The sequence below is a fragment of the Eriocheir sinensis genome, chromosome 38 (assembly GCF_024679095.1).
Source record: "Eriocheir sinensis breed Jianghai 21 chromosome 38, ASM2467909v1, whole genome shotgun sequence".
In the NCBI taxonomy this organism is placed as follows: Eukaryota; Metazoa; Arthropoda; class Malacostraca; order Decapoda; family Varunidae; genus Eriocheir; species Eriocheir sinensis.
In genome coordinates, this window is record NC_066546.1 from 7,052,778 (window position 1) to 7,066,342 (window position 13,565).

Below are 13,565 nucleotides of genomic sequence, written 5' to 3' on the forward strand. Positions count from 1 at the left end.
CATCTCCCCCCCCTATACCCCTCCGTACCCTTATCAAGCCTTCTATAAATACCCATAACCATACCATAACCTTCCATCACCTCCCATAACCATTCAGGGCGCCCCATAAACCCTCCATTGTAATCTATAGTCTCCCTCTGGTTGTTTAGGTTATCCATGGGGTTGGGTCGTATATTCTCAAGTGAAGAGGCCAGTTTCTTTTTCCAGTCGTTTTTATTCCCCTATTTAAGGTTAACCAGGTTTTTATTAAGGCTGGGAACTCCTCCATATCTTTTGTAATACCTCAAACTACTCATGTACTTTCTTTTTTTAAACTCCTCAGTCTCGTAAAGTTTCATTAAGGTCTTTATAGTATTTTATGACTACCCACAACCTTTTATTTTTGGTGTACGATCTTTTACAGCGTTTCTTCATCCCCTCAGAACTCTTTTATGCCTTCTATAATTACCTTTTATACCACTCATGTACTTCTTTTTAACTCCCCAGTCTCATAAAGCTTCATAACAAGGTCTATGTAACGTTTTATAAGGACCCACAACCTTTTCCTTTAGTGTACGTCCTTTACAGAGTCTATCATCCCCTCAGAAGACTTTTTTTTACAGTGAAGTGATAAGTGGAAGCATCTTATAAGAATCATGACCTTCAAACGCCACTCCTAACGCATCCACTTACTACAACTTTCTTTCGTAGGTTCGGAGTGTATTAGAATCCTTTTAGAAGCCTCTCATGACACTCTAACGCCTCTCCGATCCCATTTCCTCACCTCAACAGTCTGCTTAGTTTCTCATGTCCCGCGAACTCTTTTTCCGAACCTATCCATTCACCACAACTGTTCTCATGACCCACTAACGCCTCTCCTAACCCATCTACTCACCACAACTCTCTTTCGTAGGTTCGAGCGGCGATGGAATTCCTTTAGTATTTTCGCATGACCCATTAACTCTTTTCCGATCCCATCCACTCATCTCGACTCTCTTCCGCAGGTTCGGGCGCCGTTGGTCTCGCCCATTTCGACAAGTGTAGCCACGACGAATGTCTCAGCGGCCTGCACATCTGCTCCCACGACGACGGGGTGATGCACCTCCTCACGCGCATCAATGAGCTCTCCATGGGCTACACAGAAGGCCGCCTCGAGCTCTGCGTCGTCGGGGGCTTCCAGGACGTCCGTGGCATCTGCGAGAAGGTCACGCTCTCCCTCCTGAGTAAGTGAAGACGTTTTGAGAGCTCGAGTATATACGCGTGCTTTTCACGGGTGATTTTTTAATGTTTGTTTATATAGAGGGTAAGAATGTACTAATTATTATTGTTAGTAGTGGTAGTAGTAGTAGTAGTAGTAGTAGTAGTAGTAGTAGTAGTAGTAATAGTAGTAATAGTAGTAGTAGTAGTAGTAGTAGTAGTAGTAGTAGTAGTAGTAGTAGTAGTAGTAGTAGTAGTAGCAGGAAGAGGAGGTGGTGTGACACACGTATATTAATATGTTGAAGGCGTAACCGCAGTAAGCATAGCACGTACAGTTTTCTCATCTACACTTCGTTCTTTCGTTCCAGACGCCTTCCACAAGAGCCCGCCACACATCCTCCTGCTGCTGCTGTGCACGGGGGAGGCCAACACCACGCTGCGGGGCAACATCTCCTGGCCGATGGTGAAGGGCATTGGTGAGCACCCACACGCACAGACCTTCCCTGCCCGCCTTGCTCCTTCCCTCCGATCTTTGAAATTTCTTCTGCCTCCTTGCTTACTTTCCTTCCATCCTACACACCATCATCACCCTTCCCCTTCCTTACGTTTTTCCTTTCCACCCTGTAATTAGCATCACCCTTCCGTTTCCTTCTGGCTGAGCGGTCAGCGTGCGGGCGCCGCGTGAGTTCGCGTCCCGCCCGCCGCCACAAGCTGTGATTTTTCAGTCACCGCCAAGTGATTAAAGACTACCTACATGCTGTCCTGAAGACCACCTATCAACCTGGACTCTAGATTCTTTCTCAAAAAGAGAGGATCAAAGATGAGCTCCAGGGGCAGCATGAGCCAAGCAAGATGGCGCCACCATAAACACTTGCCTGCGCCTAACAAGCTGGGGCCGACCATGAGGCCCCACCAAGAAAGCATAACGGCGCAATAGACAGAAATAAATAAATAAAAATTTAAATAATTAGCAGCACCCTCCCCTTGCTCTCTCTCTCTCTCTCTCTCTCTCTCTCTCTCTCTCTCTTAACCCCTACCCTACCCCCCCCCACACTCTCCCTTCCATTTAATACCGTCATGAACCTCTGCATCACATAATCACTTGTATTAGTTACTCCAACACGACTTAAATTACAAGCTAAGTAGCCTTTTGAGCCCCACGGAATGGTAATGAAGGAGAATATGCTGATGGAGAAGTAATAGCATGCAAGACAGCCCGATAAATAGTAATGGTAAACTGATGAAGGGCATTACGAGGCTTTACTAAGCGCCGGTGGTAATTACGAGGGTCACGCAGTAATCCTGGGGGTGTCTTGCAGGAGTGAGTACGCAGAATGGCAAGATCTTCCCGGCCACCTTCACCGACAAGGGCCCGTACCTGGTGCTGCGCTCAACGAGGATCTTCACAGGAGCCCAGCAGGTGAGGGTCAGGGCGGTTCCAGGTGGACAGTCACATGTAAGCCTTGAGGAAAGGTTCATACGGTATTAAAGATGATTTTCACGAATGTTTCTTATGCTCAAGAGTGTGTATATTGGTTTTAGGATGTGTAATGAAGCTGCTTTTTGTTGTTGTTTTAGTGTTTTGATGTACTGTAAGTTTATGAAATCAAATTTATCACTTGAAGATGTTAGTGTCAGTTCTAGATTATTTTTTTAACAGTATCAGTAATTTTCAGATTGTATGCATATATTTTAGGCTGTATGATCAAAGCACTTATATTTTAATGTTTTGATGTTCTACAAGCTCATGGAATTAAACTTATCGCTACATGGAATTAGTTTCAGTTATGGTTGTGTAATCAGTTGGTTTTAGATGACTACATTTTTTCTAATAATTCAAAGCACTAATTATTGTTTTTCTTGCATGTCTTTTAGGTTGTATAATCAAACCACTTGTTTTTTTAAGATTTTTGATATATAAGTTTATGAATTCAATTTTCATTTGTATTTGTTTAAATTAAGGTTTTGTAATCAATCTCTTTTTCCCCAGATGGTGGATGTGTACGACTGTGCCCTGGGTCTGCTGCGCATCGGACCCTTCAACTATGAGCCTCACGCCGGGGTGGAGCTGCTGCTGCAACAGACGGATGACGTGATCCTGCAGTGCCTCTCCACCACGCCCGAGGTGGAGGGGCCCACATGGGTCAAGATGGTGGGTGCCAACACTGTACTTTCGTTTTGGACGGAGACTCGGTTTTGAAGCTCACCAATCTTTGCTTCTTTAAACTGTATGCTTCTGTATTTCTTTTTCCTTTTTCAGTAATCCAGTCTTTGTCTGTTGCAACTGGACGCTTCTGTAATTTCTTTCTTCTTTTAAAGTTTGAGATGTCATTTGCTAGTTTGCTAAAATCTAGAGGTTTTCCAAAGGATGTAATCTGCAATGTATTGCTAAGACCATCAGCACAATACTGTTACCTATTCATTTGACTGGGAGTCTATGAATGTGTAAAAGTGATTGTATATATCACGAGCACTGACCTCTTCATAACTTGAGGAATGTTTCACCTCTTCATGCTGCTTTTATATGCCCTTCAGTTACCATATATGTAATGACCTAACTCTTCACATGCCTTTCAGTTGCCATGTATGCAGTGTCCTAACTCTTAAAATGCCTTTTAGTGTGCGCACATATCATACAAATCCAAGTGGGCTCAAGGTGATGTGCAAGGGGTAACTTTTTTCTCCCTTTCTCAGGTGCGTGAGGTCCTGAAGCACATCAAGGAGCACCCCTTCCCCGCTGTCACCATCTTCCCCGACAACCGGCCGCACTACTTCCGCCGGGACAACATTGGCTCCTGGACTCCCGCCGAGCTGCCCAACAACAATGACTCCACGCCCGACGCCAACGTGCAGGCCGCCGTGCAGGCCGTGGCCGCCACCGGGGCATGGACGCAGGCCGGCGGCGTCACCACCACCTCGGCACCACCCACCCCGGCCGCCCTCTCCCCTGCCCCCTGGGGTGCCTCTGTGCCCCACAGGTGAGTCATGGCTGTGTGTCACCTGTGTGGCAATTAGTCTTCTTCAAGATCAGATTCTCTTTTGTTTTATAGTTGAATAAATCTTTTTTTTTTAGTTATAATTCACCTTTTGTGTTTATTTTTTATATTAAATCTAGTTAATGCTTTTCAGTGTTAAATAGCAGGAAGTTCATTCATGATTCTTTTGTTTATGCCCAGTAAGAGATCATGGATTGTTTCTGCCTTCAAGTGCCTTGTTGTGCGTCCACATGTTATGAGCGGCCTTGAGTGTCAGCGTGTCATTCCATGTTCTCACGTCACACCCCGCCCTCAGGTACAGCTCCCTGCAATTGGACTGCCGCCTCAAGACCCATCTGGCCGTCCCGCCCGTGGTCAACCCCGGGCAGCATTATGACGACCCGCTCCTCAACCCTGTCAAGGAGCGTTTCATGCCCACGTGGCAGGCCTCGCAGTTGTGACCATCCTCCTCCCCCTTCCACGACCCCTTTCCTCCGCCAGAAGGCATGGGGGCAGGCTGAATACCTGGCTGGGCGACGTGGCTCAGCGGCGGAGCACAGTCGCCATCCCGCAATCCTGCACCGGCCGCCAGAATTCTTCGTGCCAAATCGCAGAGCGCCTCCCACCGCCCGCCGCTACACGCCGCCCACACCCCCGCCTCGCGCGCCGCCGCTGCTCAGCCTCTGGCGCTGCACGGCTCGGTTTTCTGTCCTCTCCTTCATTCCATTCCGTATGTCATAATGTTTTGTGTAGTTGTTAGGGGAAACTGTAAATTATTGAAGTTTTACCACAATTTCTTCACCCGACAAATGTGAACTGTACATAATTATTACTCGCATTTGTCCTAGCATTTGATTAGACTAATTATTGTACTACTACCACTACTACTGTTTCTAGGATTAATGAACATGTCGGAAATGTGGTTAGTGTAGACGTGGAGGTGGCGTGGGCGGGCGTGGGCGGGCGTGGAGGCAGCAGGTGGGGTCTGGATGCACCATTCACCTGGGATAAGGTTTGTCTCTTCCCCTCCCTCCCTTTCCCTCTATCTCGCTCCCTCTCTCTCTCGTCCAAGGTGCAATATACGCCCCAGGCTGGGGTCATAATCCCTATATTCATAATAGTTTTGTTGCCTTTTTTGTCTTAATTAAGATTCATGAGTAACCAGAGTGAAGAAGACTTGCTTTCTGTATATAGTGATGCATATTGTAAAAACATAAAGTGCATAGCCACACATACAGTCAGATTGCAAGTTACATCAGCCCCACCACATGTGTGCACAGATAGATGTTTCAGATGCATTTCAGAAAAAACGAGACAACTTGAGCCAGATTATGGGAAATATTTGTGGAAGTAGTTTTTGATTTTACTCTTGATTCTGTTTTTGATGCTGATATAAAGAGCAATGGAGCCATTGGTGGGGGGACCTGAAGGGGTGTTCAGGCGCTTCAATCTGACTGTACGAGGTGAGCCACACCGGGCAGAGAGCCGTGCGCTGGTCACTATGGCAGCAGGCAAGGAGTCTTTACACATCCTTGAGGAAAGTAAAGCTGACTTCTCACCGCTGGAGTAAATTAACTGAAAGACTTCCGAGTAGTTCAGAGAGTGCTGGTTGTGGACCGTTCTCTATTTAATCCGCTGTAGTAAATATGTATATGAAAGCAAGAACAATTATATTATTATCAGGCTCATATCAACCAGCACTCATCTGCCAACAACACTTTCATTTATTTTACACCACCGATGGAAGGATACTCGATGGAGCCCATTTTAATGTTGACTAAACTGTTCGTAATAATTTTTTCTCTTCCGTACTCTGAATTCGCCATGTAATATACTACTATTTTGTATGCTTTGTCTTTACCCCTGTTTCTGTGTGTAGATATCCTTTAGAAAAATATAAAGCAGTTTTTTCGTTTAGTTTAGAGATGGCAGATACCGTACAGTTGTGTATTGCTAATTATATAGATTCTTACCCTTTAGTAGAAGGAATCTCATGGTGATCTGATTGACAGTATGATTCGATGTTATATAAATGTTTTCTGGTGTGGTATGATGATGGAAGATACTGAGGACACACCATGAAGTGTCCCACAGTATGAACATTGCCATGGAAAGGAAAAAAAGAAAGTTGGTGAAGCTGAAACGAGTGAAGATTTTTTTGTGTTGGCATCAGTGCATTCTCATGTTTGGTGTGCGAGACAGCGCTGCATTTCTTTAGGTTAAGCAAGGCACATAAAGAAGAACTTGAGCTTCATAGGTGCTGCTTATCAACCATCATTAATTTATGATTTGGTTTTGTATTTTTATTGTTACTTTTTTATCATTTTGCTTCTTGACTCCATGTGGTTTTCTTTAAATGCAGTCATTTTGGTATAGCTTGTTTTAAATTATTTTCTATTGGGGTAAGACTGTTCATAAAAGACGGCTGAGACTGTGTACTGTGGTCTCCGAGAGAAGAGGTGTTCCTGGATTGATGTGTTGGTTGTAGAAACTACCTACTGTAAACTTGTCCCAATTACTCTGGCTTCTATATTATTCACTTCTGCATAGATATAAACTTTAGACCTTCATTGTATTTGTTCATTTCCTCACTGTCACATCTGCTCCTTCAATTTGTATGTGTGTGTTTGTCTGATTCTCTTATTATTTTCCTAAATTTTCTTTGAAGATAGTTTAAGTGAAGTGTTTGTCTCACGGTCCTGTTGGCTGAAACTCATGAAGATCAAAATGGCTGCAGACACGGCAAGAACATTCTTGAACTTGATTACATTACTTTGCAAATTTGCTGTTGTCTTGGTAAAGTTGTTAGTTCCTTACATTTATATAATTCAAGCTCTTGTATATAAGAGAAAAACTGTAAACTATTAGAAATTGGCTGCATGTAAATGGTTATGAATACTTATTATTGTGGTTAATGTGATAACAGTCATCACATTTATTTATGGATGACGTGTGCTCAGCACACACTGCCATGACACCTTTCGAGTTTCAGCCAACACGGGTGACCAGCTGTCCTGAGGCTGTGTGTAGGATTCTCAGAGGGAACAAGAAGGTAACAGGTGTCATGAGTGACAGCATGAAAAGATTTTTCCCTTTGATGAATATTATAAAAGCTTCCCATTTAATTTTCTTATTCTTTTTCTTACCAGTGAAGGAAATTATAGAGTTATTACTGTTCTATTCCTGAACTCTGTTATCATACGAAAATTAAACTCATTAAAATACTTTCCCAGGACCTTTGTCGCTCTAACCGAACCCAAACCCACACCCACACAGAACACCTGGAAACACAACACCTTTCTCTTATTGTTCCCCACGTACATTGGTTTCCATGAAGTGCTTGATATTGAAATGTTGTTGGATGTGCCTGCGAGTGTGTCCATGCTGAGTGTCCTTAGTGAAGTCTGTGAGCTCTCTTGTAGTACCTGCCGTGTGGGAAGGAAAGTGTAACGCCACAACGGAAGGCTGTCCCGCCCTGCCTCTCCACGATGGTTGAGTAGCGTCTCCACAGTGAACTGATAGAGACTTACGACCAAGTGTGGATTAGGCCTGAGGTGTGTATTCCCCTGCACTGGATGACTGGAAAGCAACAACAACAATAGTGACAACAACAAAGACTTCTGATACTACTACTACTACTACTACTACTACTACTGCTACTGCTACTACTACAACTACTACTACCACTACTATTACTACTATTACCACTACTACTACTTCTACTACTACTACTACTACTACTACTACTATTACTACTATTACCACCACTACTACTACTACCACCACTGTTACTACTATTACTACTACTACTACTACTATTACTACTATTACCACTACTACTACTACCACCACTGTTACTACTACTACTACTACTACTACTACTACCACTACTACTACCACCACTGTTACTACTTTTACTACTACTACTACTACTACTTCTACTTCTACTACTACTACTACTACTACTACTACCACCATTACTTCTACTATTACTACTATTACCACAAAAGCTAGTACATTGTCTCATATGAGACTTTTAACCCTCTTTATACTGCACACTTTTTTCCTACATGCTGTTATAATTAATGTACACCTTTCTGCAGCTGCGTATGAAACATTGTCATTTGGTTTACAAACTGTAGGACAAAAGCCTTTGTTTATAAAGTCCTAGAGTGTCTTTGGGTCAAAGGCACCCTGGAGATTTTCACAAACTGGGTATCAGAACTCTGATGAGAAAATGCTTGGATTTTGATGGGGAGATGAGTGTCTTAAATAAGTCGAGCTGAATTATATTATTCTGCTTCCATACACAACTCCCTCATATGTAAAGTAGATAAGCCTGTCGCAGCATGGCAAGGGGTGTTGTGTGCTGGCTTGACGGGTCTCCATGAACACCACCTTCAGCCACACCTGAGGCCACCAGGTGACCAAAAAAGAAGTACGGTAGTGATGTTTGTGCAGGGAAGGTGAAGGATTATATGTGGCTCAGTGTTTAGGATTACATTGTGAGGCAACTGTTTGTTGCATCAGCATTCAAACACGATTTGCAGACATACTTAATATTCCATAACAATTTTCATTCCTTTCACTCTAAAGATCCCACTTGAATGTCATGTATTAGTTGCTAATTTCATTCTTTGTAGGGAAAAAAAACATGGGTATGGATAATGCTTCTAAATGTATATAATTAGGTAGTGGATATATACAAAAAAACAGATTGTACCAAACATTAGTGATTATTAGCGAATGTGTGGCTCAGTGACAGGACGAGGAGCCGAGAGCTGTCCTGAAGTAATGAAAGTTGGGAAAGTAGAAGACAATAAACACTTTGAAAAAACAATAAACTCAAGTCTTTTTATTTCCTTATTCTAGTGGGTCTGGCCCATGCTGTCTCACCCCCATTTCCATTTCCTTTCACAGCCACTAAAGGCGGCTTTACACCTGGCAACTCCTGGCCGGCAATACAGCCGCGACGATCTAGCGGCTAGACCAGCTGGGTGCTCTCGGGAGCAAGTACCTTCACACGTGGGAGGAGCCGCCGGGAGCATCAAGACGTAAACTGCTAAAATGCGAGGGCATGAATTCATCCCAGACACCCCAAAAGGCTACAACCATATATTAAAACCACAATGAGTTTGGTCCATTAGCCTAATATTGTAGAAATACTTTAAGTAAACGAGTTTTACCTTCAGTAGTATTGACTGATTGATTGTTCATTGTTGCATTTAACAACAAAGGAGAAGGGAGGAACATGCCATCGCAACCCCCAGGCATTACAAAGTGTGATTATATAATACACGAAAATAATCGTTCCTTACCTCCTTCGATATCTCGCAAAGAGATAAACATTTCTCGGATGTTGCTGCCACTCTCTCAAAAGTTGTTTTGCGTAGACTCAGCTTCTCATACAGCTTATCATGTGGGTCCCACAAGTATCTATGCTGCCTCACTTCTTCTAGTAATGCCACCTCGGCCTCCTGGCTCCAAATCTTGTTGTCTGTATCTCAGTATCTGTCATTTCTTGTTTTATTGGCGCCGACATGTTGTACTCAGCCGCCAGTCGGCAATACAAGACGGACGCGCTCAGCTGCAGAGAACTTGCCGCGAGAAGGGCTCCCAGACCCAGACCAAAAATGCAGCCGCGCCTGTATTGCCGACTAAGAATTGCCAGGTGTAAAGCCGCCTTTATAGTGGTTTGACAAGGCTTCTACACCATGAATGTGAAAACAGTCATGAGAACCCGACTATCTCCTTTGTGGCCTTCAAAAATAGTTGTGAGAGCTGAAAGCGTCTGAAAAAATGGGCCAGTCTGTCTGTCTTTCTCACGTGCGAGCTTTTTAAACCATTCGAGCATTTTTGAAGCTTCATAACCCTCTATCCGAAGCTTCGAACCAAATGACGCGTTGGTGAACCTTTCTATCTGACTTGCTGCTAGTTAACTATGGGCTCTGGCGAGGGAGGGACGTGTGAGCAGCTGGAGTAGGGGCGTCAAGTAACTTTCCTGCCACACTGAAGGTAAAAAGAGATTGGTAACGTCCATTGTATAGTAGCTTACTCTTTTCATTCTTTCTTTCTTTTGGTCACTCATTTCTACTTTCGTTATGGGAGCAGTGATTAGCAGGCTTTTTATATTTATTTTTTCTTTCCCTTGAGCTGTCTCCTTGACCATAAAAAAAGGTAGTGAAGTCAAACGATCGTATTTTAAAAGATTTCGTCGCCCAGGTTCACATCTTTGGCAAGGCTTTCATATTAGTTTAGGGCATTTCCAGTAGTAGTTTTATGACCCTGATGGTAGTTTGACCCTTCTTCAGTAGCATGAGCCTAAAGAAACACTCATTAGAACCTGATTGATCACTTCTCTGACCTTTAGAAATAGTTAATGTGAGAAGCGAGTGTTTTATAATACCAGCCAATAACCCGCCGAATGACGTGAATGTTGAAAGAAAGTGTGGTAGGCTATATGATGTTAGGGTCATTATTATTAAAACACTTATCAAAGGCAATCTGAACAGAACTTACAGCCAGATAGAGTTAAAGCTTATCTGACATCCCCACATAGCAGTTAAAAATATATGCTTCTTAGGAGAGGAGAGAAGGGCAGAGAAAAAGGGAAAAAGGCTGGGAAATTATGAAGAGAAATGGAAAGTTGAGTGGGAGAAGTTGTTGGTGGTTATTCGGAAGGTACAACACATAAATAAATTATAGGAATGCATTACTCAAAATTGATGCAACGCAGATATTGTGGTAAGGTATATTTGGTTTACTTGTTATACTGTCCCATGTCCGTCAAAATATACGCAGCTACACAGTTATTATTTTGTTTCCTCGAGAGCCATATTGTACGTGTGATCGACCTACTTATAGATCTTAGGCAATAATGTGGAAGTATTATTTCTAAGTATGTGGGCGTTTACAGTCATACCACCAGCATCTCTCTCTCTCTCTCTCTCTCTCTCTCTCTCTCTCTCTCTCTCTCTCTCTCTCTCTCTCTCTCTCTCTCTCTCTCTGTATAGTAAATGTCAAAGTATCTAAACAAGTCACATACGAGCGGCCACCTGCACGCCTTGAACTTGAAAGTGATCCACCTCACCAAACATTTCCGGGCACACTCTCTCTCTCTCTCTCTCACACACACACACACACACACACACACGGAACAAGGAAAAGAATGTCGCCAGAGGGAATTTGAGACGTATATTTTTTCTCATTTTCTATTTCTATTATTAACTCGACAAGATTTTAAACTGTGTAGACGTCATGAACACAGCCATAGCAACTTTATATATATATATATATATATATATATATATATATATATATATATATATATATATATATATATATATATATATATATATATATATATATATATAAATAAAAGGGTATAAGTGCTTGATATCGAAAATCTTTCCCCTACCCCAAGCACTGCGCCCCTCATCCTGAAGTGAGTGACATCCCATTTCCTTCTCCTTCCCCTGGCCGGTTCCCCCATGGATTCTAGAGTATTATATCTCCTCTAGACTCCTTGGTTTCCCCTCAACCAACCTCTCCTCACCCCCCTCCCCTCTTCCTATGACCATCAAAACCGAAAAGTTGCAATTTGTTCAATTATGATGTAACCTACTCACTCGGTTGTGACAAATGATTGCCTATTTCCCTAAGGCTGGGTTAATTGTTGTTTTTCAAATCAGCAATATAGAATTCTTTGATGCAGATTTAATCTATAGAAAAGCTCTCAGACAATGATTATATTAGCCGGGAGAGGATAAGGTGACGGGTATATAGTCGGATAAACAGTAGGTATATAGCTAGATGAATGTGGGCTACTTTTCAAACGCCTGATCAGAAAAAAGAAATGTTACTTTTTTTTTGCCAGATGTTACGTTTTCACTGAGAACCCTTCTGTTAATAGGCAGATGACATGGCGAACACAATATGACCACGCTGGTAAAAAGTCCTTGATTCTGATTAAGTCTTACATCACAGCCTCTAAAAACATCCTTGCACATAGTTACAGGGAAAAAATTCACGGTAGAGTGTGAAAATTCCCCTTCAATTGACATAGCACTTTTGAAGGGGTGGGAACTAGTCTAATAAGGGGGACTGATGCGTTTAGGTACCTACAGGTGAAAAAGTCCTTGATTGATTCTCGTCGACTACTTATTCTTAAATCAAAGTCTCTAAAAACATCATTAATCATATTCAGACCTAAGATTTGATGATGAAGTTTGAGAATTTCCCTCTAAATAGCTCGCACTTTTGAGGGGGTGGGGGCTATATATAGTTTAATAATTAGGGGGTTGTTAAAAGTCTTTGATTCTGGTTTATTCTTACATCACAGGCTTTAAACATTCTTAATCACTTACAGAACAAAGAATTAATGTTTAGTGTACGAATTCCCCTTTAAATAGCACTTTTGATGTGGAGACCAGTATAGGGCGGTTTTATTTGTTTACGTTGACAAGTGAAAAAGTCCTTGATTCTGATTTATTCTTACCCAGAGCCTCTAAAACATCCCTGATCATACACAGACATAAGATTTGCTATTGAAGTTTGATAATTACGTTGACAAGTGAAAAAGTCCTTGCTTCTGATTTATTCTTACCCAGAGCCTTTAAAACATCCCTGATCATACACAGACATAAGATTTGCTATTGAAGTTTGATAATTCCCCTCCAAATAGCACTTTTGAGGGGGTGGGGACTAGTTTTGGGGGCTGTTTACGTTTACAGATGCAAAAAGTCCTTCATTCTCTTTTTTCTTATACCAAAGTCTCTAAAGACATTCAAACTCATTCAAACCTAAGAATTACCCATGGAGTTTGAGAATTCCCTTTAAATAGTGCTTTTGAAGGGTTAGGAACTAGTTTTAGGGATCTGTTTACGTTTACAGGTGCAAAAAGTCCTTTGTTCTCCTCTTTTCTTATATCAAAGTCTCTAAAAGCATCATTAATCGTGTTCAAACCTTAGAGTTGCCCATTAATATCACTTTTGAGGGGGTGGGGACTAGTTCTTGGGGGCTGTTTACGTTTAGAGGTACAAAAAGTCATTGGTTCTCTTCTTTTCTTATACCAAAGTCTCTAAAAGCATCATTAATCGTATTCAAACCTAAAAATTGACCATGAAGTTTGAGAATTCCCTTTAAATAGCACTTTTGAGGGGTTGGAGACCAGTTTAGGGCGGTTATAACTGTTTACGTTGACAAGTGAAAAAGTCCTTGATTCTGATTTATTCTTACCCAGAGCCTTTAAAACATCCTTGATCATACACAGACATAAGATTTGCTATTGAAGTTTGATAATTCCCCTCCAAATAGCACTTTTGAGGGGGTGGGGACTAGTTTTGGGGGCTGTTTACGTTTACAGATGCAAAAAGTCCTTGATTCTCTTTTTTTCTTATACCAAAGTCTCTAAAG

At 42.2% G+C, this 13,565-nt stretch overlaps 1 protein-coding gene across 1 annotated transcript; it reads left to right on the forward strand.

Annotated features, from left to right (window-relative positions):
- The first annotated feature begins 959 nt into the window (after positions 1-959).
- On the forward strand, positions 960-8,995 carry LOC127008610 (protein N-terminal asparagine amidohydrolase-like). Its single transcript, XM_050880828.1, has 6 exons — positions 960-1,202; positions 1,545-1,652; positions 2,496-2,596; positions 3,167-3,328; positions 3,871-4,154; positions 4,474-8,995. The coding sequence occupies exons 1-6, from the start codon at positions 1,076-1,078 to the stop codon at positions 4,610-4,612; spliced, it is 921 nt and encodes a 306-aa protein (XP_050736785.1). The 5' UTR covers positions 960-1,075; the 3' UTR covers positions 4,613-8,995.
- Positions 8,996-13,565: the final 4,570 nt, after the last annotated feature.

What these genes read in the sequence shown, in the direction of transcription:
- LOC127008610 (XM_050880828.1), top strand. Translation starts at nt 1,076, where the DNA reads ATGCACCTCCTCACGCGCATCAATGAGCTCTCCATGGGCTACACAGAA. An exon ending in GCCGATGGTGAAGGGCATTG is followed by an intron (nt 1,653 to 2,495) that starts GTGAGCACCCAC and finishes GGTGTCTTGCAG; the next exon opens with GAGTGAGTACGCAGAATGGC. An exon ending in TCTTCACAGGAGCCCAGCAG is followed by an intron (nt 2,597 to 3,166) that starts GTGAGGGTCAGG and finishes CTTTTTCCCCAG; the next exon opens with ATGGTGGATGTGTACGACTG.